Source organism: Phalacrocorax aristotelis, chromosome 9, assembly GCF_949628215.1.
Source record: "Phalacrocorax aristotelis chromosome 9, bGulAri2.1, whole genome shotgun sequence".
Classification (NCBI taxonomy): domain Eukaryota; kingdom Metazoa; phylum Chordata; class Aves; order Suliformes; family Phalacrocoracidae; genus Phalacrocorax; species Phalacrocorax aristotelis.
The window spans coordinates 35,024,168-35,049,783 of NC_134284.1; the positions used below are offsets into that span (position 1 = coordinate 35,024,168).

General features: G+C 48.9%; 1 protein-coding gene across 2 annotated transcripts; it reads left to right on the top strand.

Moving 5' to 3' along the window:
• Window positions 1–1,112: 1,112 nt before the first annotated feature.
• ERO1A (endoplasmic reticulum oxidoreductase 1 alpha) lies at window positions 1,113–24,471 on the top strand. Of its 2 annotated transcripts, XM_075104346.1 has the most exons (16): window positions 1,113–1,357; window positions 8,288–8,407; window positions 10,916–10,999; window positions 12,979–13,017; window positions 13,488–13,564; window positions 13,656–13,729; window positions 14,650–14,770; window positions 15,500–15,537; window positions 16,755–16,766; window positions 17,931–17,957; window positions 18,128–18,220; window positions 20,166–20,412; window positions 21,161–21,230; window positions 21,574–21,660; window positions 22,308–22,441; window positions 24,030–24,471. In XM_075104346.1, exons 1-16 carry the CDS (start codon window positions 1,244–1,246, stop codon window positions 24,088–24,090), a joined length of 1,398 nt encoding a protein of 465 aa, XP_074960447.1. In that variant the 5' UTR covers window positions 1,113–1,243; the 3' UTR covers window positions 24,091–24,471. The 2 variants fall into 2 exon arrangements, with proteins under 2 accessions (XP_074960447.1, XP_074960448.1); XM_075104347.1 differs by lacking the exon at window positions 16,755–16,766.
• The last annotated feature ends 1,145 nt before the right edge of the window (window positions 24,472–25,616 follow it).

Here is a 25,616-nt window from a genome sequence, read left to right on the forward strand (position 1 = left end):
GAAATGAATTGAGATTTGAGTTGAAATGAGAAAGAAACTAACCAATGATTAGCTGAGGGGTGTGAATGTTACCTGTGACTGACACACTGAACTGTATAAATGCCTTGTAGCATCTCGGTGTGGGGTGCAGCTGTGTGGGGTTACTGCCTGGCACCCACCTTTGCGCAAAAACGAGTTAAATAAAACGTCTCCGCTTTGTGTGGAGTTTGGCATTTTGCACACCGGGCAAACAGACCTGCATTTTGGGATAACAGCCATGCAAAAGACACCTCTAGGCTCTCCTGTGCCCGCAGGCTGTGGTCGCTCCTTAATCCATAAACTCCTACCAGGCAGCACTGAAAACTAAACCTTTGCTAATTCAGCTAATGGCATTTAGAATTTGCCTGTAAATAACCTAGTGCCTTGGCTTTTTCCTTGACACCTTCCAAGCTGCCCGCGGCCTCAACATGGGGCAGCCGCCCCTGATGTTATCAACTCAAATTTCAACTTATTTCAGCTTCCTTTAAGTTTACCACATATGCTCAGAGAGCAAGGTGCTTATTTGACACAGGCCAGGTGTTTCCTAGCCTATGGGCATGATTTTTAGTATTATAATGAGGATAGTTCACGTAAAGGACACTTAGTTCTTATCAACATCCCAATTAGTTCTCCTTGACTATGCACTTTATCACCCACTTCTTGGTGTCTTCTGAGGTGCAATGTTTGCTTCTGTCAGCCTCTCAGCTCTTCTTCAAGGATATAGTCATAAAATAAATGCTTCCCTATCTCTCAGCTGCCTCCTCTGGCCGCCAAATTCTGCTCTGCCAGGCTCGCATGGCTCACTTTTATTGCTTAGAAGAAAATTCAATTTTTTTCGGGTTATCGGAGGGAGGGAGTCCCGTTACCAGCCCGCCCCCCGCAGCAGGGCCCTCCCTCAGGGCCCTGGGCTGCTTCTCCGTGTTGGAGAACCGGGGCGGGCGCCCACGCAGCAGCACCAGAGAGGGACCCCCGGTGCTTGCAGGGCCACCCCGTCCCGGCATGAGTGAGTCACGGCGGCCGACAAGCCGGGCAGGTTCTCCGGGCCACGTCCCCGCCTCCCGGTGGGGTCCCGGCCGCCCTTCGGCAGCGGGGAGGCCCGGGAGGGCTGCGTGCGGCTCGGCGCGTAGCCGGCGGCGGCCGCGCCCCCGGCGAGGGGCGGCGCACGGCCCGGTGCGGCTTCTTCAGCCGGCGGTGGCGGCGGCGGGGACGGCCTGGGAGCGGTGAAATGGCGGCGGGGAGTGCGGCGCTGCTGCGGGCGCTGGGGCTTGCCGTCTTGCTGGTACCGCCCGTCGTGCCCCGTGAGTCTCCCGGTGCGGCGGAGAGACGGTGCTTCTGCCAGGTGGGCTCTGCCGGAGGGACGGGACGGGACGGGACGGGGGTGCTCTCTGTGTGGGGCTGGGGCTCCTGCCCCCGGGGAGGGCCCAGACCCTCCCGTGAGCACCGTTGGGTGCAGGTGTCTCAGTGCGTCGACTCCGAGCATCCGAAAGCCTGCTGGGACATGCCTAGAGCAAAGGGACTCGGGGGGCGACTTCTGCCTGCTGAGCGGCCCCTTCCTTGCCCCCTTAACTATATTTTTTCTCTGTCCCTAGCAGGAAAGGTGAGTGTTTCAGATAGGGGAGCAGTTCTTCCCTAACCACACAGGTGCCTCTCGTCGGATGTTTCAGGAATATGTGTTACTATAATGTCTGGGAGCTGCCTCATCCTCTCTCCTGCAGGTCTGCCTTGCTGTTTCTCCTGTCTCCTCTGTCCAGGAGAGAGCGTGGCTGCAGCAAGTGTGCCAGCACCTGCTCACCCTGCCATGCCTGGGGGTGAGCTGGGCTGTCCGGCTCATTAAAGCTCTTCCAGGGTTAATTCCCCTTACTGATGTGCTAGGAGTGTTATCATGTGGTGCTTGGTGCACCTTCTGTTGATGTACAGCAATGAGAACTGGGTATAGTCAACCAAGAGATCAGACCAAGCAGCTGGATTTGGGGCAGTGGTCGCTGTACAGGCTTTTGACTTAGCTTTGCACAAGCATGTTTGCATGATCAAGGAATGAAGACAGTAGAATGTACTTAGTGCTTTGGTTTTGTTGCCTTTTTTTTTAAAAAAAGGAAGTTATTGTAGAGCTGACTGTTGTTATATTCAAAATTCAGTGCTTAATTGTGAGTCAGAAATTGAGACTGGAGAAAGAAGGCAAATGCAGTTGTGTGCTTGGCTTCGCCTTGTGGGTGGCTCTCAACAGTTTTGTGTGGAAATGGTAAATACAAGCTATGCTGATAAAGAATTAAAAATCACTCATGTAGATTCTCTTATCTCTATGGGGGTTTTGCTTGTACGCTTCCTGTTTAACAGTGAATTTTGTCTCCTAAGGATCAAAGTATGAGTCAATAGTGTGGTAGGGGATAAGAAGCCCTAACCACTCAGTGAACTGGCGTTCTGGCATAGTAACAGCTAGCAGGCTTTTTTCCTCGGAAGAGGAAGTTCCCTCCTAGGAGGAACGGGCATTGTACTTGGTATGCTCTTGGTTTCTTGCAATGCGCTTCTCGTTTGTGGAGTGGTGTACGCTTCAGTTTAGTTTTCAGTACAAATGTTCAGGTTCAAGATTTTTTTTTCCAGGCTTTATGGCCTTTGGGAAGGCATGTTATGTAGGGCAGCATTTCTCAGCCTTACTAACCACTTAACCTTCTAAAAAGACACCTGAGGGCTGTCTCATCTTTTAGTAAAAAACAATCTGCCAATCATCTGGTGCAGAGCTGGTCTGGTGGTTTTTATTTACCACCGAATAAAATATAGGGCAAGCCTTAAATGGTATGTTTTACCCTCCTTGGCTTATATACTTAAAGGCCTGGGTATAGCTTTTGGTTTCCTCCTGTGAACCATCTCCTGCTGTCTCATGAGCTTGTCAGATAAAGAAACCTTGATGTAGGGTGAATGGAAGCGCTTTGACTTGTCTGTCAGCCTGCGCTGGGAGAGTTGACAAAGGCCACTTCTGAGAGCACTTGCTGTAGTAGTATTTCAAATGCTGACTTAAGCGGGCCATAATTCTGGAATGGATGTTGTGCTCTTGTCTGTACTAAGAGCAATGCCTCACCTGCTTTTTTTGTCTGTTATTTTAGCTCTTCATTTACTTAGAGAGGTTGCTAACCAGTCCTGAAACTTTTATTAGAAACGTCCATCTGTTACTAAAACACTTAAGTTTCATGTACTGTTCCTGCTTTCCAATCTGTCTCGTTAGCACTGAATAACATTTCAGTATCAGAGTTTCCTCGAACTTTGCAGGCACCTCATCCCCCACCCAGATATTCCTGTTTGCGTTAATGCTTTAGTCAGCCATGAATCAATTCTCTGTATTCCTAGTAATTATTTCTCATTTGCTGTTTACAGACTGATGTAGCTGCATTAAGCTGATGTGCTGCAGGTGTCTGGCACACTGGGATTTTGACTAGGTTTCCGGTCTGGCAGAGGGCTGGTTTTCTTCAGGGCCATTTCTGTGGTCAGTGAGCTGTCATTAGGGGTGAGTCCAGGCATGGAGAGTTACCTTGCTGTTACCTGAACAGACTTTCGAGCCGCTCTTGCATTCTTGTTGAATTGGTGTTCACCCAACAGCCTTCAGGGCAGGAACTCATACCTAGCACAGTTCCCAGCTTCTATGGGGTGGCTCAAGAGGCAGCGTCCAAGTCCAGAGCAGCTGCAGATCCGTCTTTGCCAGCAGCTGCTTGGAGGTGCCATCTGACAGCACTTTGGCTTCTGCGGTTTAACCCCATCCTGAGGCTCCCATGTGAGGTTTGCTTCTGTGTGAGCTCCAGAAGCTCCAGTCCTTGTTTTCTGGGCAAAAGATAGGGGGGAAAAGCACTGAGCCGGCATATGCTGCTTCCAGGGCAGATGCTGGGCATGACTGGCCTCACCTGGCTGCCAGCTACGTGATCCAAGTGCGCTGGCAAGGATGAAAGGGAGATGTAGCCGGACTGAGTGCCGCAGGCAGAGCCACAAATCCCTTGTGCGGGGCGATGGCAAGGAAGAGTCTGCTGGGGCGGCAGGGAAAGCATCGGCTTGCCATCAGCCTGGGACTGGGGTGGCTTGACTACAAGGGCAGGCAGCTGCCAGTGAAGTTGGTACAGGCTAAAAGCAACTACTCAGCCACTGTTGTATTCCTGTCCCTGTACCCTACTGTAGCTGCAAGTCGGAGTTGCAGAAAAGAGTTTGCTTTGTTTCCTGCCCAGCTGTGCAGTAGATGGTGGTGTATGGGTCTGGGATGGAGCCCGTAGCAAGAGAAGAAAGCCCTAAATCCATGGCCTAGAGGATATTTCTGTGACACTGGGGGAAGCAGAAAGAGGTGGGGAGAGACAGACCAGCAGAGCAGGGGAGAGCAGGCTGTCAGGAGCCTGGGATGGAGGTAAAGGAAGTTGAAGCAAAGGCCAAAACCAATGATTACACCGAATCCTCGTTTGGGGTGTTTCAGCCTGTGTTATGTCCATGAGGTGGGTACATCGGTGTTAAGGGGTTGAGAGCGGCTGTTGCAGAGGGCCACCAAGCCTTCCTCAGTGCTTACTCAGCATCTGGAGCCACTTGTGTCACATATGTCCCGGCAGCTCTGTTGCATCTCTTCCACTGGGCAAACCCAGGCCTGCCCGTCAGTCTCATGCCAGGCTCTCACACCCCAGCTGGGTGGAGCGCGACCCGCCGCCGCCACTTGGCTCGGTGATTCACGGATGCCAGCAAGCGTATGGCACATGTTTGGGACTGGATCAATGTGGATTTCATCTTAAACAACTGTTCTAATTATTACAGGCTGAAGATGTAGATAAATATTTTCAGGAGGTGGGGGGGGAAAGTGTTTTAAGGCACCACCCATTGCAGGGCATGTTTGACAAGTGCTCAACTGCTCTGATGGCAGGAATTGAAGTGCAAAACAAATGAGTCTCTGCCTGTGTGCAGGGCTGACAGAAACAGGTTCTTGGGTGGCAGGCAGTCACAGAGCAAGAGGGAACTTCTGGGGTGAAGACCATGCCCTGCCAAGTGGTCCGATGCTGCCCGCTTCCCCGTGTCTTAAAGCAGGTCAGCACTGTTTGGGGGCAGCATTGCTGGGGCTCTTATCTTGGTCTCTGTGGAGCCTTGGCTCTTGATGCCGTCTTCTGTACTCCTTTGGCAGTGAACTTTGGTAGGTTGGGTGCCTACAGGGGCTGTCACCCGGCCTCGCTGAGCTCTCTTTCTCAGCAGCCTGGTGGCTTAGGAGGCAGAACAGGAAGGTAAGCAGGCCAGTGATACCTTATTAGCCATGTGCAGGCTAGGGAAATTGCCCATTTCTGCACAGTCTGACTGAAAGCTTGGAGGAGGAGGAAGTTTTCCCTCCAACTTGAGCAGAGCTCGAGTTCTCCCCAGCTTCCCCTTTGCCCGTGCAGCCCCTGCAGGTGCGTTCTTGGTGACATTGTGGCTGCTCTTCCCACCAGTGCTTTTCTAAACCAAGCCATGGATATTTGGAGATCTCCAAAGCATGACCCCCATCTACTCCTGGGTATTGTGGGAACATCTGCAGCACTTTGCCCCACATTATTTTCAGGATGATGTTTTGCCAGGTTGGTTCTGGCTTGAATTGTTCACTAGGCACAGCAAAGGCAGGCCTGGTGCAAATGGTGTGTGCTGCCTCAGTTGAGGGCTGGCTGGATGCCCCACTGTTACCTCTCACAGGGATGTCACTCCCTTGGAGTGACATGTTTGTCTAGCGTGGGTATAGAGAGCAGCTGAAGATTATCCACGAAGCTTTTTGTAGGCCACTTTTAGACCCAACCTATAAGCTGCTTGCCTCAAAGGATGCCAAATTTTCAGGAAATAAAAAATGGTTGGTTGGGGTTGTTGTTGTGGTTTGGTGGTTGTTGTGGGTTTTCTTTTTAATTTTGCCATAGCTTTAAATTAAATTGGGTAACTGGACTAGCAAATTGGTGCTGTTTTTCACAGGGGCAATTCAGGCTAGTGCAAAGCTTAATTGCTATGCTGTTAATCTTTGTTACCATGCAAAATACATGACAGAATATGGTACACATGTAAGGATGAGGCGGTGGGCTTCAGTGTGAATACAAGATTTAGAAGTGAGCTTCCAAATAAGGTGTCTTAACAAAAACTATTTGCTCAAGTGAAGTGGGGCATTCTGACACACTCTGATAGATTTTTCCTTTGCCACCCCTTAGATTAGTGTGTCCAAAATATCAAAGCCCTTTTGAAAAAAGCTGTTTCCAAAATACAAATTCCTGCTATGGAGCAGTGCGTGTCTAGAGCCTGGGTTCCTTCCTGCTCTGTCCAGGGTGGCAGGAGGAAACTTATGCTTGCCTTGAAGGTGCTCTATGCTTAATCCAGGCTATTTTTCCTCCCCCCTTCCCCATTTCGTGTGACTGTGTGACCTGAAGTCAAGTGCTCCACTTCTGCCTTCCTTCTGGGAAGGAGGGCAGGGAGCTTCCATTTCCACAGCAGCAATTATAATGGTTTTATTTATGCTGATGTGTAGCTTTTGCTGAGTTACCTGAGGGCTCTCCAGAAATGAGTCAGGGCAGGTGGCTCATGTTTCTCATGTGGCGCTCTTTTCTCTCTGTACGCAATGTGTTTTGCCCTAATTGCAAAGGCTGGAGTAGCACCTTTACTTTGGATTTAGGGAGGCTTTTTCTTGAGGCTTGCAGGGTCTTACTCCCTCTCCTGGTCCTGACTGCTGAGATGCCTGTGAGTTTGGTCAGCTGCTGCCTTTCCTGCAAGAGGGGTGATACCTCCTTCTCTTTGCTGTCCCACAGTGTTCAGCAACCCTTAGGCTGATTGTGTGCTTTAGAAGTAAGAAAAGGGGGAGCCCCTTCTTAGTCCAGCACCTTCTTAGGTCTTGTGCATCCCCCATCTGCCTGCTTGTTCCTGGCATCCCCTGGGGAGCTTTTATGCCACCACTCTGTCATGTTTCACAGGAGCTGCCTGTGCTGATGTTTCCAGGCTTATTCTGCTTGCCTCTGCTTCCAGCTTTCTTATGTACAGAGAGCAGGTGGAGGTTGGGCACAACCCCTGGAACAGTAGTGTGGGGTACATCATTTCTGTGCTGTCTGCTACCAGGGTTTTGTAGGCTTTCTGGGATGGAAGCGGCAAGAGGGTTTCTTATCACAAACTGTGGCAAACATCCCATTCTTTGCTTCATAAATTAATAATATCAATTTAAAACAACTGCCTGATCTTAAAACCCTGAATTTATCTGATACTGGGGAATGGCAGCTTGCCATGTGTTGTATTACTACATCAACATCCAGGAAAAATCCCTGGTGTGCTGTTGAGAAGGAATGAGTAGTAATACTTGATTTTGGCCAGGGTCATTTCCCCAAGTACTCGTCAGGGGTGTGGGGGAAGCAAAACTACTTCTGTGTTGTGCAACTTTGTCATCCAAACAGTAATCTACGTGTCAGAAAGCCATAGCTGAATTGTGCTACTCTTTTTTTTTTTTTCTTTTTTTTCTTCAGGACTTGCACACAGCTTGTTGAGTCGTTCAGGATGATGCAAGAAGTATTGGCTTTCTACAACAGATTTAGAACAAATGTTTTCCTGCCAAATGGCTCTCTGAGGCAAGGAGAGAGACTGTTGCAGTTGCTGTGGTTCTGATTAAACCAAACAAATGGCTACAGCGCAGTTGGTTAACAACAAGGACTTTCTCTGAGTGCTGTAATTTTTGGTGGCATTATTGTTGCCTAACCGGTCCCTTAGGCAAATGCCAGCTCTCACCTGCTTGCCATCGTGCCAGGAGTGGCATGCTGAGGTGGCTAGTCTCACATGGGAACCAGAGCTGGCAGTGTGTATGGCTCACCGCTGTTACAGCAGCCGATACGCAGAGTCTTGCTGGATTTGGCCCTGATGGAAACATTTGTGACTGGTATAACTCTGTGTGGAGTGCAGACAAGGGCTGTGTGTGGTTTTGTGTGTGTGTGACACAGTCTAGTTGAATGTGTCTGTCATCTCTGCATTTTAGAGGTGGAAGTGTCTGTCTGATGCCTGTTGCTCAGACATCGGCGAATTCGAATACATCAATGTGTGTTAGAGCAAAAGTGTTCCCAAATAAAACTGCAACAAGTACAGGGCGTGTCGTAAAGGTTGCATCAGAGGAAGTTCTATGCTAATTCAGCACAGTCTGGTTTAATGTTGTTTATTCCTGGTTAAACTTAACTAGTTGACTCGCTGGTAAAAGGGAAGAAAATCGTGATTTGTTTTATTGTCTGCAGTGTTAAAAAGTACTGGCTAAGTGTTCATATTCAGTTGGTTTTTTTTTTTAATCCAACAGGTTACTGGTCATTTGGATGACTGCACCTGTGATATAGAAACCATTGATGCCTTCAACAACTATAAGCTTTTTCCTAGACTGAATGAACTTCTGGAAAGTGACTATTTTAGATACTACAAGGTAATTTTCTCATACGAGAATTGTATTTATTATGTGTGTTGCTGTTCTCTTTTTTTTTTTTTTTTTTTAATCACCCTTGATGTTATTGCTGATCTCTTTAAGATCAGATATCTACATTTCAATCCTGATCTTTTAAGAATGCAGTGAGTAAGTGGGACTCTTCTGTTATCAGGAGAATCTTAATGTGGTACAACATCCTTACGCGATGCACAGTTTTAAAGATATTTTCTTAGGCATTTCTCCCCCTTAAGAACTTAAGCAGCAGGCTAATGAAATGGCTTTTCTTGAGCTGTGGCTCAAAAATGTCAATGGCTGGAGATCCGCACTGCATGAGAGTGTTCATAGTGTCTCCCCATCGACATGGGAAGCCCAGTTTAGTTACCAGACCATAGTCATGAAATGGACTCTGCCCCTATTCAGTGAGGTCGCATGTATATGACTAAATGTGGGGCTTGTTTGAGTGTGCTTGGGTTCTGGGGCAGTATTTTACCTGCTGCATACAGGTACCAAACAGTGACTGGTGTCTGACTGTTTCCACAGACAAAACAAGTATTTACTCTGCTGTAAAAACTTTATAAAAGCTTCTCAACTTCACCACACCGCAAACTAGAGCAGGCCCATATATAAAAATCACTGGGGTAGAGCTACTTTTTCCCTGTGCTTTTTCTCTACCAAACCCACAAAATCTTGTTAAATATTAATTGTTCTGGAAGAATGATACTTGATACCAACTCAGAAAAGACTAGGACTTTTTAAAGAAGTTAATGTCCTTTCAGTCTTGAGATTTGTATTCCCAAGAAATGCTAAAATTGGCCTGAATGAAGCATGAATGGAAATGTCTGTGTAAAAGCACCAGAAGAAACAGCAGAGCATGGATTAAAAGAATAGTCTGTACTGATGACAGGGGCAGGAGCGATAGCAATCGATCTGGTAAATGCCAAGGAATTATTTGTTCCTGTCAAGCCCAGAAGGCTTGCACACCAACAAGTCAAGAACACAGATGACTTGACAGCAGGAGAATCATAGAATTGTTAGGTTGAAAAAGAACCTCCAGGATCATCAAGTCCAACTGTAAACCTAACACTGCCAAGCCCACCACTAAACCATGGCCCCAAGTGCCACGTCTACACATTTTTGAACCCCCCCAGGGATGGTGACTCCCCCACCTCTCTGGGCAGCCTGTGCCAGGGCCTGACCACTCCCTCAGGAAAGACATTTCCCCTAATATCCATCTAAACCTCCCCTGACGCAGCCTGAGGCCGTTTCCTCTCGTCCTGTCACTGGTGACTTGGGAGCAGAGACCAACCCCCCCCTCACTCCAGCCCCTCTCAGGCAGCTGCAGAGAGCGAGAAGGGCTCCCCTCAGCCTGCCCTTCTCCAGGCTAAACCCCCCCAGCCCCCTCAGCCGCCCCCCAGCACACTTGTGCTCCAGACCCTGCCCCAGCCCCGCTGCCCTTCTCTGGACACGCTCCAGCCCCTCCAGGGCCTTCTTGTCCCGAGGGGCCCAAACCTGAGCCCAGCATTCGAGGTGGGGCCTCCCCAGGGCCGAGCACAGGGGCCCCATCCCTGCCCGGCTCCTGCTGGCCACACCAGTGCTGACACAAGCCCGGGGGCTGGTGGCCTCCTTGGCCACCCGGGCACTGCTGGCTCATGCCCAGCCGGCTGTCAGCCAGCACCCCCAGGGCCTTCTTCGCCGGGCACTTCCCAGCCCCTCTGCCCCAGGCCTGGAGCGTTGGATGGGGTTGTTGTGGCCCAGGTGCAGGACCCGGCACTGGGCCTTGTTAAACCTCACACAATTGGCCTTGGCCCATGGATCCAGCCTGTCCCGGTCCCTCTGCAGGGCCTTCCTACCCTTGAGCAGAGCGACACTCCCATCCAATTTGGTGTCATCTGCAAACTTACTGAGGGCACGCTCAGTCCCCTCATCCAGATTGTTGATAAAGATATTAAACAGAACTGAGCTCTGGCCACAGGAAGATGGCAGCAAGGCTCCAGCACGTCCTCTTCCTGCTCCTCTAACAGGGAGGCAGATCATAGTCCGAAGACACCCAAAAGAAGGAAACAAAATCAATGGGGAGCAAACTTCCCCTAAGATTCATGCGGGATGAAGTGAGCAATATTCCAAGGCCAAAGATTGCCCCATAGTAGCTGTTGGCTCCTACAGGGTAGAAACCACCCAACCAAAACCCAGTTTGTCAATGCTCAACAGGAGCCGCGGGATGCAATTAGGAATCAGTGCTCTCTGTGTCCTGTCTTCTGTGTTACCGCAAACAGTCCTGGCTGGGCTACACGGGCACATGCATCTCACATGAGAAACGAGGGAATGAGTGTGATCAACTTTAAGATAAATAACACCATCCATTTTCACACTCTCTGCACTCAACTCTGTGTTGTTTTGTTACCTGAAGTCTTGCACTAAGGTGCTGAATATGTGTGTTGGTAAACTGGTGTGGAAGGTTGGCTCAGTTGTGTGGAGGAAACATTTAATAGGATAATATGTTCTTTGTAGGTAAACCTAAAGAAACCTTGTCCTTTTTGGAATGACAACAGTCACTGTGGAATAAGAGACTGTGCTGTAAAGCCCTGCCCATCCGTAAGTACCAAATCCATTCTTTTACCTATTTTCTGTATTTGGCTTTTGCAGACCAAGGGGAAGAAGCGGGCAGATGACTTCTTATTCTCGTTATTGTAGCTATAGTAAAACTGTGGCTCCGATGGAGCTCTCAGGTGCAGTAGTACTGGTATCCATGAGAAAGGTCACAATACTAAAGTCTGAAAATTTAAAGAAAGGCTAGGCTTTTAATAGCTTGACCCTCTGTGAACAGCCAAAAACTTGTCCTGGTAACTCTTTTATTTTTTATTTTAGTGAGGTGGTTTTGGGGCAAATCCACTGTTGTTATAATAAATGCCTTTTGTGTTAGTTGCCAGGATGTTCACCCTGTTGGCCCATGAGCTACACTGTGATTGACAGTTTTGGCTGATGAATTTGACTAAGCCCTTTCCAGCCCTCTCTCTTCACGTGAAATGGCTCTTTCCAGTTCTCTGTTTCTCAGTACAAAAGCAAATACTCTTCTCCCTGTATCCTGGACGAAAGGGTTTTATTTGCTGAGGTAAAAGAAAACATCTTGCCTGCAGGTGTCTGCCTGAGAAGAAGGAGCCAGGAAAGCCAGTGAATCAGCTTGGTTGCTGGGTCGATAGAGGTGGTGAAAATGCCACCCAGCCTGGCATTGTGGATTGGTAGCCAGCAACAGACCGCCTTATGCTCTTGCTCCTGGGTCTCTAGAGCAGTCAGTGTGTGTGCTGCTGGTGTGCAGGGCTGTGCCATGCTGCTGCTGTGATGAGTGCCCTCGATGAGAGGGGCCTCCCGATGCTACACGCATGCATTTTTCCAATTCGCTGGTTTATTTTCCTGTATGATTTAAAGTATGCTGCAGTGAAGCAGGTGTCTGTCCCCCTCATCTGGTAGCTCTGTGGTAACCTGATGTAGTGTAGCTGTTGGCTGAAAAAATATCTAAGCTCATATGGTACCGTGAAAGATTCTGGTACAGGTGTGTGTGTGTGGAGCATCAGTTGTTAGATAAATTCTCATATGTATGTTAAATTCATTTGTCCTCTCAGCAACTACCCTACCTCTCAAACAAGTGTTCTTTGCTTCCCTGGTCTTCAAAAAGCACCTATTTTAGACCCAAAATGGAATGATGATTCCCCCCCCGCCCCCCCCCCCCCCCCAAAATAACCATAAATTTTGTTTAAATACTTTTTTCCTTAAACAGGATGTTTTTGGTGGTGATGATGACCAACATGACAAAGTAACATTACAATTACATCAGTATTAGCTTGAAGTTCTGATTTTAAGAACTGTGTCACTGCTGGTTTTAATTATTTTGATTTGAGTCTATTTCATCCTGAAAGCACAAAAATAACTGTTATTCATTGCTTAATTTTTCTCTTCCTGTGCTGTTTGCCATCATAGGATTTGCTCCTGCAGTGTAGAAGTGGTTTTACTGCCTTCTTACTGCTGGAGGAAATGGAAGTTGAGCAGAATTTAGGACTTGATTGTCTTGCATGTACTGCTGGGGTTGTGCGGGGCTGGCAAGCCTGACATCATGTGCTGGAGTGGTAAAAGGGAAGTTTTTGAATGACGTGTATCGGGGCTGGGAGTTGCAATATCTGAGGAGGCGCCTGGGCTCCTGCCGGGAGCGCCGGCATCACCAGGAGGCAGGATGCCAGACATCAGCTGACCGGAGGCAAATCCAGCTCCTCTGAAGTTTATACCGGCTTCCCCAGCTTTGTGCTTGGGTAGGCAAAACATAACCTGACATGGCACCTGTGGAGGGCTGCTGGCCTTTTGAGAAGAGGAGTCTTGCGAAAAATCAAAATAAAACACGAAGAATATTGCTTAACCTTAGTCTGTGGAGGAGCCAGAAACTGGATATGTTGTAAGCTGGGCTGAGTGCTTTGATTACCTTCTGATTTCTAGAAACTGTGATGACCTTGCTAATCTTTCTCAAAGATTAGGCTGAAAGGCCTCATCCGCCCCACATGTAGCACATGCTCAATTTTGCCTTTCAGGATGAAGTCCCGGATGGAATCAGATCTGGAAGTCACAAGGTAGGCGTGCCTGTGTGCCCAAAAGGGCGCAGCTTATAGGGCCATGGTTGTGTCACTGATAAAAGCTGCCTTAACCAGATGGGCAGTGTTTGTCGGGATGTACTTCGTGGCTAAATTTTTACCCTCTTCAAGTGTTTGGCATGCCACAGAGCCTTAGAGGTGATGTCCTGAAGTCAGGTGTTCCTCTGCACTAGCATAGGGCAGTTTGGGAGACTCCTCCAGGAGCGAGTACCATCAGGCACAAAATGCTCCTCCAGCAGTGCCAGAGGCTGCTGTGAGTCCCTGCAACAATCATCACAGTTGCATAAGCCTCTGAATATCTGCAGGCATCCTGTGGAAACACAGGGTGGGATGATTCATAAAAGGGTTTCTGATGCTTAAATTGGTTAGTGCATTAAAGGCAGAATTCTAACAGCAGAAAAACTGCTTTTAATCCTCCTCTCTCCCCACCCCTTTGCTTTTCAACCCAGTATTCGGAAGAAGCCAACAGCCTTGCTGAAGAATGTGAAGAAGCCAAGAGACTTGGAGCTGTTGATGGCTCTTTGAGGTTTGACTTCTTTTTCCACGATCCTTACTTGTCTTGAAGGAAATTTCGTATCGGTCCGCTTTCTGATAGTCTTTCTCCACTCTCCCTGCAGCAAGGAAACCCAGCAGGCAGTGCTCCAGTGGACACAGCACGATGACTCTTCAGACAGCTTCTGCGAAGCTGATGGTATAGGGACCTGTTTGATCTGACAAGTCTTGTAATGGGATTTTAAGCTCCTCTGCAGAATTTCAGGCCAATGAGTAATATTTCAGCAAATCTGGAGTACATATAGCATTTCTTCTGTTTTCCACCCCCCTGCCCTCAGTATTTTGAAAATAATATGGTGCAAATCTAGCTAACAGGATGCTCAGGGGACTGGAGCATCTGCCTTATGAGGAAAGGCTGAGAGACCTGGGTTTTTTCAGCCTGGACAAGAGAAGGCTGAGGGGGGATCTCATCAATGCTCATAATTATCTGAAGGGTGGGTGTCAAGAGGATGGGACGGGACTCTTTTCAGTGGTGCCCAACGACAGGCCAAGGGGCAACGGGCACAAGTTGGAACACAGAAAGTTCCACCTAAACATGAGAAAAAACCCCTTCCCTGTGCGGGTGCCAGAGCAGTGGCACAGGCTGCCCAGAGAGGCTGTGGGGTCCCTTCCCTGGAGACATTCACCCCCCGCCTGGACGCGGCCCTGTGCCCCTGCTCTGGGGGTGCCTGCTCAAAAAGGGGGTTGGACGGGGGGTGATCATCAGAGGTCCCTTCCAACCCCTACCAGTCTGTGATTCTGTGAAATATTTCTGATGAAGCTTCGTTGCTGCTCAGGGTCTTGCTGTGTTTAGCAAGTTAGTGGCTCGGATGGAGAATGCTCAGAGTCTGCTTTGCCATCAGCAGCCTTGCACTCCGATAGCTCCAAAGGCTGGAAAGCTTTGCCCTGCTGCAGTGGGTTGACATGTAGCAAATATTATGCACCTGCCTCCCTGGAGAGGGATGAGCTGGTCTCTGCTGGCAAGGCTGTTCAGAATGCAAAGGGGTGGCTGGATCATTCTTGGAAGATGTCGTTTTCCTTCAGATGTTTTTGTCACTGACCCAGCACTCTGCTTCACAGACATCTATTCTCCTGATGCGGAGTATGTGGATTTACTCCTGAATCCTGAACGCTATACTGGCTACAAAGGACCGGATGCCTGGAAAATTTGGAATAGTATTTACGAAGAAAACTGCTTCAAGTAGGTGCTTCGGGAGACAGGTTCCACAAGCCTGCATGTGCTAATCTTGCAGAGGGGCTGCATGTGCTTTAACCGCTCCATTAATCCCCATCCTCCTGTCTCTGCTGCAATGCTTGTGCGATGTGGACTGTCAGAGGAGGGGACAAGCTGTGTGGCTGCCTTGTGAGCTGCCCTTGGCTGTGCTCTGCACCACAGCTTGCCCTGGTGCAGGCTCCCAACGCAAGCCCTGCAGTGTGGCGAGACAGCAGCCTGGCAGGGGGTGCACATCTTGTGGGTGATGTGGTCCTGGGCGCACAGTCCTGTCCTCCCTGGTCATTGCAAGGAGCTCTCTCCCCGCTCTCCGTGCTGGTTTGAACTCTGCTATGGGTACCCCTGGGGCTGATGCCCATGTCGGTCTGTAGTCTTGCCTGCTTTCATCTCTCTAGTGATTTCCTCCCCATTTTTTCTAGTGTATCCTGTTGCACCAAGGCCATGGGATAATGTCCACTAGCACCTCTGTTAAACACTTGAGTTTTCCTAGCCATTCTTCCTAAAGAGAAAAGGGAAAGCCACATTTTGCTCTACCCCTTTCCTGTCTGAGCAAAGCTAAAGCATGGGAGGGGTTCTTAGATCTCCTTAGGCTGTTTGACTGCAGAGAAGTAATGAGTTCTGCTGTGCTGTGTTTCTGCACAGCAAGGAGACAGTCACTCATTTACATATCTTATTTAAATTAATTTTTTTTCCTCTTAGGCCTCAGAGTGTAAAAAGACCTTTGGCATCTGGTAGAGGTAAGTAATTTATTTATCTCACTAAGTGGTTTAGTAGTGTGCTGATCCTAGCTCCAGCAGCCGTAAATGCTCTCTGATCTACTCCTACTGAATGAGAAATATATTGTAGCTCTCGATATCAAGTCTAGAATTTTATGGCTAATGCAAGGGCACCTGGAAGGGTGGCTTTCTAGTATCCGTCACGGAGAAAGGAAGTCTGATCCTCCACTCCTGGAAGAAATGTGAGCTTTGGAGGGACTGGGAGCAGGACTGAACCCTGAGCTGTTCCTGGGTCCCTGGTTTCTTTACTCGGCAATGCCAAACCATCTGCGACGGACTGAAATAAGAACCTGGCTGGGATCCTCTGTGGAAACCATCCAGTAAGAGAAGCTCTGTCTTAGAGACTGAGGCTGAATGTGTAAATGAAAGGAGGGAAGGGCTTTGGAAACATAAGAGCTTCTTGCCCAAGGCTGCAAAAAGACCCCATGTCTCCTGATGTCCCACCCTGCCCAGACATCTAGAACATCATCAGTCTCACTCCCCCTTCTTTTGACCAGAACACCGCTCCAGCAGGTACCCTCTGGGATGATCTCTTGACTTTTCCCTAGAGTACGTGCTTTCTCTGCTCCGTTGACCCTTGTGCACTTCAGGAGCAGCACTGGTGAAGGAAATGTACAGTGTCCTTTAAAACATCAGTGCTTCCCTTGACCACCCCTGTTGTTTAGGGCAATATCTGACTGAAATAACACAGGTATGTTGAGGGGAGAGGGAAGGACTGCTGTTTTGCAGATGAGGAAGCAGGAGGACATGAAAACAGAGGATCTGACCTGCAGAAGTTGTTGTAAATGACTAATAAACTGCAGGAGACAGGGATGGGATCCTTGAGGATCTTGTCGGAGGTCATGCAGGAGATTCCTGGCAGAGGCAGACACCTGTGTCCCGTTTTCTGGCCTCTACTTCAGCCATGCAGTGGTTTTACTTCCTTTGCAACTATTGATCCCTCCTGCGTTGGTCAAGTTATTCGGTAGCATTGTTCAACTGGTGCATTTGCTGCTGTGGTTTGAGGTGATGTTTTCTGTGTTCAGAACATTTCTAAACCTCCCTGGAGAGGCTCGCTCTCTTGTCAGAGCAGATTAACAGAGCAATCTTAATGCTTGTGCTTTGGAGTTTAATTTTGGTCATGTGTAATTTTTAATCTCTTTTCTCTCCCACCACCACTCATGGTTTTTTTTCATCAGGAGATGATGGAGGTGAGTGGCACTCTGTTTGCTTTTACTGATAACAGAAACAAATGTGGCATCTTTATCATGCTGTCACAAGCTGTACCATTAGATGACACACCTGGTTAGCAAAAACATTATTCAGGTAAAATCAGAAGCTGTCTTGAAATTCTGCTGAGTTTGTGACCCTGCAGAGAGATCCCTCTGAGCACCCTGGCGTTGAGGCCAGCCCATCCTTGTGTGGAGGCCTTAAAAACCACCAGCAGTTTTTTAAGAGTACAAGTCCTATTTGAAGGTAGCCGCTGAAGTGTCGTAAGCCTTCAGGAGCAGGACTTGCGGTGTGGGTTTTGTTGTTTTTTTTTTTCCCCAGCACTTCTTATTGCTGAGAAAGCAGCTCTTGGGTTGGAGCTTTGGCAAGATTCATAGTCCCAGCTGCCTCTGACAGCTGGTAGGAGGTAGATGCCCAGCTCCCCTAGGCCCTGCAGGGCTCATGTCTGGGAAGGGCTGTGCCCTGAAGCAGTTTGCCCTCTGCAGCGCTGGGTATAAGGCTTGTCTTCAGTTCCAAATTATCTCCAAATCATTTTATGTTCTCCAGATTACTTTCAAGCATATAGCAGATGTGAAACACTGACTTGTGTGATTGTACACACTTGATTGCACTGTGTGGTTCTTGGTTTGTTGTGGGGGGTGTGTGTTTCTTTTATAAAAATACCCCTCTCCCTGCCCTGGCTAGAAGAGATCCATAATCCTGGTTTCCCCCTATGCTGTGCCATTCTGCAGTGCTGCTGAGATCCCACCCTTGCTGAGATGGGTGGGAATGCCCACGTGTTGTGTTTTGCTAGTGCCACACTGCATTGTAGAAGCATCAGCCAGAAGGGTGAGGAGGAGAACTATTTTCACGCTCTTCTAATGCTCCTTTACCTGCCTCTGCAAACTGGAGTGGGCAGAGGTCCTCTGGGGGCTGGCCTCAGAGCTGGTTTTGGGGTATCAGGCTTGGGTGTTACCCTCCCCTCTGCTGGTGCCCTCCCACGCCGCAGAGGGGAGGGCACTGCCCTGTTGCATTCGTGTATCATCCTGCTGTGCTCTGAAAGGTGTGGCCAAAGAAGTAGCCTAAAACACAACACAGTGTGTTAAAGCCCTCCTGCTGCTGTAAGGCATCTCAAACTAATGTGTTTGTTTTCCTTTTGTTTCCAGGGCATACGTTTTACAAGTGGCTGAAAGGTAATGCTTTTTCTAAACTTGGTTGCTCTTCCTGGCATGAATACAAAAAGGCACGGAGGGGGTGGGAGTCACTGGCCATGCTTAGACAGGATTAGATTTCTGTCTGACAGGCAGGAGAGGGGAGAATTCAACGTATGCTTTCAGTATCTTACAGTGCCGTTTCTTTTCAGGTGTTTGTGTAGAGAAACGAGCTTTCTACAAACTCATTTCTGGTCTCCATGCAAGCATCAACATCCATTTGAGCGCCAGGTACCTTTTGCAAGGTAAATACTACTTTCTGCCTTAGCTCTCCTGCATCAGTCCTAAATTGATGCTTCTGTGGCTCTGCTAAATGCTACCTGGAGCCCATTCCAGCAGGGTTCAGGCCTACTTCTGTGCTCTTCTTCCTGCCTCAGCACAGAGGTTGTGTAACAGCATCAGGAATGCAGTTACCATGTGCCTTCAGGGCTGAAAATGGCTGGACTGTGTTCTGTACCAAGTCCTCCAGCATGTGTTCCTTCTATTCTTCCTCCAAGGTTATTTTGGAGTGGGTTTCTAACTGCGTATCGAGGCTGTCCCTTCCTAGCCTGTCTTTATGACAGTCAGTTTAGCAATAATCTCACCTAGACTGTGACATGCTTGCCTGGGCTTTCCCAAGAGCCTTGGTCCCTTTCCGTATGCCACGTCCATTTCCTGTGCGTGCCTTTGCCCATGAGTAGCTATCTGAAGAATCTAAATTTCAACCCTGGGGTTGAAAATTCTAGGGTGATGTGAAAACATGATATGTGTGCTTACGTGGCCAAGGGCTGTGGCACACCGCTCGTGCAGTGTGCGATGTGGGTTCTGACTGACTTCCTGAAGGAGTTAGTCCTGGTAGTTTATAGAGTGCTACCAGTGGACCAAGCCTACCACATTTATCCTGTTAAAGCTTACAAAAATCAAGTACAGATTTAGAGATAGCTGTTGGAATTTGGATAAGTAATTTAGATTTAACTAAGTAATTATATTTCAGTCTCTACAGCCCATGGAGACCTCACCTTGATGTCAGTTAGACTACATTAGGGTTGGGAGATTGATGGTTCTCTTGTTATTCTAAGGCAAGCAATGAGTCGGGACTGCAGGGGGAATTGGCAAAATAAGGTTTGATAGACAGCCAAGTGTCTTTGCTTGGCTTGTGTAGAAGGGGGTAGCTTCTGCTGGTGAAAGGCTGCCCAAGGCGGTGTCTGCTCCGAGCCGGTGTTCCTTGGCTCAGTGTGGGTCCATGCAGGGATTCCCACCTGCAGGTGCTGTGATTGCCTTGTCGAGAGGCTGCCTCAGCTGGGGGTTGGGATGGAGTCCTTTCCTGCTGGGCTGGTTATCATGCGGTGATTTAGAAAATAGTTTTAGTTTCTCCACCTCCCCCCCCCTTTTTTTTTTTTTTTTCTTTCCTCATTTTCATACATCAGCTTGATACAAGTGTGTCATATCTTCCACTGCATACTTTATATAATTAAGTACACAATGGAATGAGAAAACAGAAATATTCTTTGTGAAACCTGTGGTCTAGATCATGGAAAATAGAGTCCAGTCTCCTCCACTCCGTGGCTGCTTTTGTTCTCTTGCATTTCCACAATAGAAGGAGTTGTCTTAAGACATCCCTGCTCACTAGGGAGCCTCCCAGCCCTGGCCCCCACGCTGCTCCCCAGCGCAAGGTGAGCAGGAAGCCTGCGCCGTCTGCCTCTGCAGAGGCTCAGATCAAAGCAGAGACCTGTCCCGAGTCCTGCACTAAGTTGGTGGCTTTTGTGGGCTGGAACAAAGGGGCCCTCACGACCCGTCCAATACTTCCATCCAGCCCTCTTCACTTGCAGACGAATGTTGAGCTATCGCCAGCTTACCTAGAACTGCTCTCAGAGGCAGTCAGCTCACCTGATGAGAAACTCTTCAACTGATTTAACTCTGTTTAAAATGGGCAGCCTCAGTTTTTAGCTTTTGCTTGTAAGCCTGGCTCATGTTTTAAACCAACTGACAAAGGTCTGCGGGAGTTCTGCATTTGTTGGGATTTGAGTTTGGTTAAAAGCATGCCTCTCAGCTCTTGGAACAACTTTCAGTTAGCGAAGAGGCTGAGACTGTGGTAAAGCTTGGATCACCCTGGTTAGGGTTTACATTTCACCATTTAGCATGGGATGGTGGGAGGAGCTGAACCAGAACTATACCCACCCGCTGCGTGTCTGTGTCTTCTTGCTCTCCCAGATACGTGGTCAGAGAAGAAATGGGGCCCCAACGTTACCGAGTTCCAGCAGAGATTCGATGAAGTCATCACCAGAGGGGAAGGTCCCAGAAGACTCAAGAACCTGTATTTCCTCTACCTGATAGAGCTACGGGCCCTCTCCAAAGTGCTGCCGTTCTTTGAGCGCCCCGGTTTCCAGCTGTACACAGGGAATAAAAGTCACGATTCGGAAATGAAAAACTTCTTGCTGGAAATTCTCCACCTGGCCAAGTAATTACATTCGGTACCTGGGGAGAATGGCTCGCTCAAGACCAGCATCTCTGAGCGTGCTTAACCTTTCACTTAAAGTGCCTAGAAAGGTGGGGTCTGGGTTCGTTCTTGCAGTGGGGTAGTGTGATTTGTGCAGTCGGGTAACATTGCTGGCAGTACGTTGGTATCTGTATTCAAATTGCAAAACAGGGTAATTAAGCCTACAGTTTAATAGTCTAAGCTGCCTTTTTGATTTAGCAGAACTGAATTTAATAACCACCTATGTGTCAGCCCTGAAACTGGCTACCTGTCTGACTCATCTGCGGAATACCAGTGCTGGCTTCATGTTTTTGACTAAAAGAAAATCCCAAACATGTTGCTTAACAGAGGTTTGGGCTGTTGGACAGAGTTTGGAGTAAGAGGAATGGAAGATAGCGAAGCCAGATGGAAATGCGTGTCTTGTAACGCAATTGATGTTTGAATTTATCTTGTCACACTCCCGTGCCTTCAGTGCTTACGTCTGTTAGAAAACAGGCTACAATTGCTTAGAAACCGTAGAGCAATTGCTGAAAATGTCTCTAAGGTGAGATGAAAGCTGAGATTTACAGCCTCCAAGAGATTTACAGAACAAGCAGCTTGGCTTAGAGATGCCCAGTGTGTAACAGCTCTCAGTTCCATTTGCGTACCTCACCAGAGACTTCCTTGGATCTGGACTTCAGCCGCACAAACAAGCTGTGGAGAGATAAGACTCTTTCTCATTCTCTTTCAGGTCTTTCCCACTGCATTTTGATGAAAACTCATTCTTCGCAGGGAATAAAAAGGAAGCTGCTAAACTAAAGGTAACTGGCCAGCCCTTCCCTTTGGGGCACTTGCTACATACAGGATATTTTACTAGGGATAATACTAGATCTGAAAGGGACCCCAGCACACTCATGGTACCCGATCAGGTATTTCCATTTCATATTGCTTTCTGAATGGTTTGGGTACCTGTGGGTCACTACAGACCGTAGGGTGTGCCGTAGGGAGAGAGGTGAATTCCTGCTGAGGAATTTTCCCTAACGGAGTCCCACTGAACTTAGCCTGAAGTCCAGAACTAATATGTTATTGGACTTGGATTAATACATGGAAGAAAAGTGCTAATTAGTGCATAACCACGATCAACTTGAATGTCTTTTCTCCTAGGAGGAATTTAGGCTACACTTTAAGAATATTTCTAAGATAATGGACTGCGTTGGCTGCTTCAAATGTCGCCTGTGGGGGAAGTTGCAGGTACGTGTTGTCAGCAGCCGGGGACGTGTCTGGAAGCACCTCATCTGATGGGACTCTGGTGCTTAGGTATCGGTCGGCTCCTAGGCATAGGCCAGGGCTGCCTGAGCCGGTACCCGGTATCGGTCGGCTCCTAGGTACAGATCAGGGCGTTACCCAGTCCCATCAGCAGGAAGCAGCGTGCTGATTCCAGCTTGCCGGGCCTGGCAGCAGCTGCCAGTTGCCTTTTGCAGTTGAAAACTGGGTTAACCTGGTACAGCTGCTCCCTGAGGGAGGGAAGGGGGCGCAGAGCCTCTGGCAAGTGAGGCAGAGGGTGCTGTAAAACTGGGGGTTCGGTAATATCTGCACTGAATGTTACACGTGGTCAAACCGAGACAGAAAGCCTCTGTGGGGCAGCTCTGCTCTCACAGTAGCGCTCAATAATTGAAGCATCGTGGCCCTGTTCTGCTCCCTTCTCTGAGCTGTGGTAAGTGAAATCCACGTCTGGCTCTCTTAATATGGTGTCAGCAGGAATCCTTGCAAAGATGAAGGAGGGAAGTTAAACTCTGCTTTAGTAAAGTCAGGCTATCCAAGATCAGAGTGAGAAAGACTATCCAAGTCAGGTCCTGGATGTTTCCCCGCTACTAAATGATCTTGTTTGTCGTGTACAGACGCAGGGCTTGGGCACGGCACTGAAGATCCTCTTTTCTGAAAACCTGATAGAAAAGATACCTGAAAGCGGCCCTTCGTACGGATTCCAGTTGACAAGACAAGAAATCGTTGCCTTATTTAATGCTTTTGGAAGGTTAGTTTGAGACTTCTTCCTCTACTTTTACACAAGCTGCTGCGTTACATCTCATTTAAGCTTAAACAGCCCGTTCTCGTTGGCGGTATTTGTGTTAACTCTGGCTCTGATCATGCTGTCTCATAAAGAAGCTTTCACATGTCAGATGATGTTAATGTGGAGTGCAACAGTTGGAACAATTTAAAACAACTTCTTTGTTGTTCTGTAAGGAATTCAAGGAAGCATTTGTATTAAGATACAAAGAATTTGGTGATTTTTAAGAAACTCTGTGGCTCTGTCCTCGGAGCATGTTGTCCCCAGACAAGGGTTGCTGTTCTTGCTGTACATTCACTTGAGAGCTATCCTTCAAGCTTCTCACTTCCACCAGTTCGTTCCCAGATCTCTTTGCAATGCTTGCATTTAGCAGGAATCCATCAGTCCGGCCCTTGTGGAGAGCTGGACGAGGAGGTTTTGGCAGTGAAGGAGGGTAATGAGGCCTTTAGGACGGAGAGGAGGTTGCAAGTCACTCCGGTTATATGTTACTGCTTAGCGGTGTTGACAGACCTGGCGTTTCTGGCAAACGGATTTTTCAAAGGATTCCTCGGGTTTGATGTTTGAAGCTCAGGGGTTCTGCTGTGTCTCACTTCAGACCCACCATCTGTGCCTTCTGCGGTGTGAGCGGCCAGCACGGGCAGACCCCGATGCGCATCGGTCCAACTGGGAAAACCCAAAAACGCTCTTCCCTGGGGATGTTGTGGTGCCCCCCTCTGGCGCACAGCTGCTGCGTTCCCCTTAGGCCAGAGGAGCAGGGCTTCCTCCTGCCTTGTCGACACAGCCTTTGGAAGCAGTGTGCAGGAGACTGACAGACCCTCTGACCATCTGTCTGCAGAGGGAGCTGAGGGCTGAGGGCAGAGAGCCTTTTTCTTTCTTCCCTTTCCCGCTCTGCTGTGTGAAAAGACCGGGGGCGAGGCAGCTCACGCTCAGACTGCAACCTCAAGTCCTACCTACCTGGATTAGAGGAGCCTTTTAAAACAGACCTCCACCTTTTGCTTTGTTGTTCACAAGGGATTTGGGTTATTCCAAACTTTCCTAAACCAGAAGTTTTTGCTGGCTGGGAAGGGCCAGGCCTCTCCTTCACGGAAGAGGTGCTCACAGGCCACGTCCTCGGAGTCCAGTCTGGCACCTTCCCCAAAGCTCCAGGGGCACAATGCATTCAGCAAGAAAATGAGGTAGGCGATTTAAAAAGAGAAAAAACCCTTCAGAAGAAACAAGCTTATATTGCAAGGAGACCTGCCCACACAGCTTGTAGTATTATGGTCTGTTTCTTGACCTCTGGTTAATGGGTTTGTCTGATCACTGCTGAGCTCTCTGTAACATCCTGTTCCGCTGCGTTTCTCAGTGTTTGCTTGAAAAAGAGTCTGCGAAATTAGTGAAGGGCCTGGCTGTAACCAGAATCTAATTTAGCTGAAATTCTAAATTCTCTCTTCCCAAGCACTTTTTGGAGCTTTACTTGATAGCAGTCCCTTTCTCTTGAATTTTAAATAAGGCGTGATGCATATGTTGCTCTAATGCTTTCCTTTTGCTTTCCTTTTGCTTTCCTTGCACACAGGATCTCAACGAGCGTTAGAGAACTGGAAAACTTCAGGAACATCTTACGAAATATGCGGTGAATTCTGCTGGAGAAAGAGAGACTTAAAGCGTTACTGCTCGGCTCTTCTGGGTTCTCTAAAAATGGACAAGCGCCTTTGTTCCATCGCACTCCCAACCCCTACGTGGTGAAGGCCTCTTGCTGGAGTGCCTGTTCACAGCTGTTAGTCTGTAACCTGCTGATGGCCAATACTGTGTATGGGGGGGAAACTACTTTTATACAAAAAAAAGGTGGGGACTATATGTAAAGTTTATTTTATATATTGGAAGATCATTTTGAATAACTTCTTTAAATATTGCTGTGCTGTTTTGATGGATGAAACCCATCTCTGCCTCCAGAAGCTGAAAAGTTAGGGTGAGAACTGTGCCACTGAATAAATTTGGGGAAAATTCCTTGTCCACTCTGTGATTCCACCTAGCCCTCACTTACGGTGTCTCCGCACTAACAAAAGAACTGCAAGCGACTGTCGGAGCCCCCCATGCTTCAGTGCTGCTGCTGCGCAAAGGTGCCTTCCTCTTCCTCCTGCCACTTGTTCCTGGTCGTCTCCACAGTGCTGACTGCGTGTTGTAGACTTCAGCAATCACTTCCTTGGAGAAGGTGAGGGGAGACAACCCAAGCAGCAGCGCGTGGAGGAGCCCTGCTATGTGCTGCTGGGGCAGGAGTCAGTGGGTGTTCGATGAGGGAAAGCAATCACAGCCCTCTTCTGCCTGCTCTGCTGTTGGGAACCAGGGCTGTGGCAGAAAGCAGGGCTTTGTTACAGACCCTGCAAAGCTGCTCTGCTTCCAGCCGGCACCTGAAGGCACCCCCCGCCTCATCTAGGGAAGGGAGCCCACAGCCAGCTGCACCTCTGCACCCCACCTGACCAGCTGCTGCCAGGACCCAAGTCACAACCTCACCTGCCTGTTAAAGCAGGTTTGCTCTCTTTTGGGATTGTCTTGTCTTATGCTGGTAGCCAGATGGGGCTAAAATGGGAAAGGATGTACCCGCCACAGGGCTGCTGCCCCTCAGAGGCAGTGCAGAGCTGCTCAGCGTCTGAAGCCAAGTTGAATTTTGCCACTCCAAGGCCAAGCGGCTGGAGAACTGCAGTGGCAGAGCAGAGGTCGGGTGCAGCCACCCATCTAGCACAGAGAAGGAAGGGATGAGCCGCCCCATCCTGCTGCCAGCCAGGTCCCGCAGGGCTGGTGCCAGCCCCCATTGCACCATCCGCCTTCACAACAGGGGCAAAGGACAGGCTTGCACATGGTTGGCGCTGCCAGATGACAGACAGCCTGGGCAGGCATCCTGCTTTTCACCCCAAGCCCCCAAAACACACTGCAGGGGGCAGGCGCTGCCGCACAGGAAGATGTGGTGTGTGTTCCAGCTAAGCCACTGCTATTTGTGGCGACCTCAAGGCCGCACAGATAAACCCATGCAAGGAAATAAGCACTGAGCTGGGGTTTTCAGCCCTGAGAAGGGGACAAAGCACAGCCCGTGCCTTGGGAGCCATGTGTGCAGAAGGCAGGGAGGTACAGAGGACATGGTTTGAACACCTTGCACCTCACAAGGTGG

What these genes read in the sequence shown, in the direction of transcription:
- ERO1A (XM_075104346.1), top strand. Translation starts at nt 1,244, where the DNA reads ATGGCGGCGGGGAGTGCGGCGCTGCTGCGGGCGCTGGGGCTTGCCGTC. An exon ending in ACTATTTTAGATACTACAAG is followed by an intron (nt 8,408 to 10,915) that starts GTAATTTTCTCA and finishes TGTTCTTTGTAG; the next exon opens with GTAAACCTAAAGAAACCTTG. An exon ending in AGGAAGCTGCTAAACTAAAG is followed by an intron (nt 21,231 to 21,573) that starts GTAACTGGCCAG and finishes CTTTTCTCCTAG; the next exon opens with GAGGAATTTAGGCTACACTT.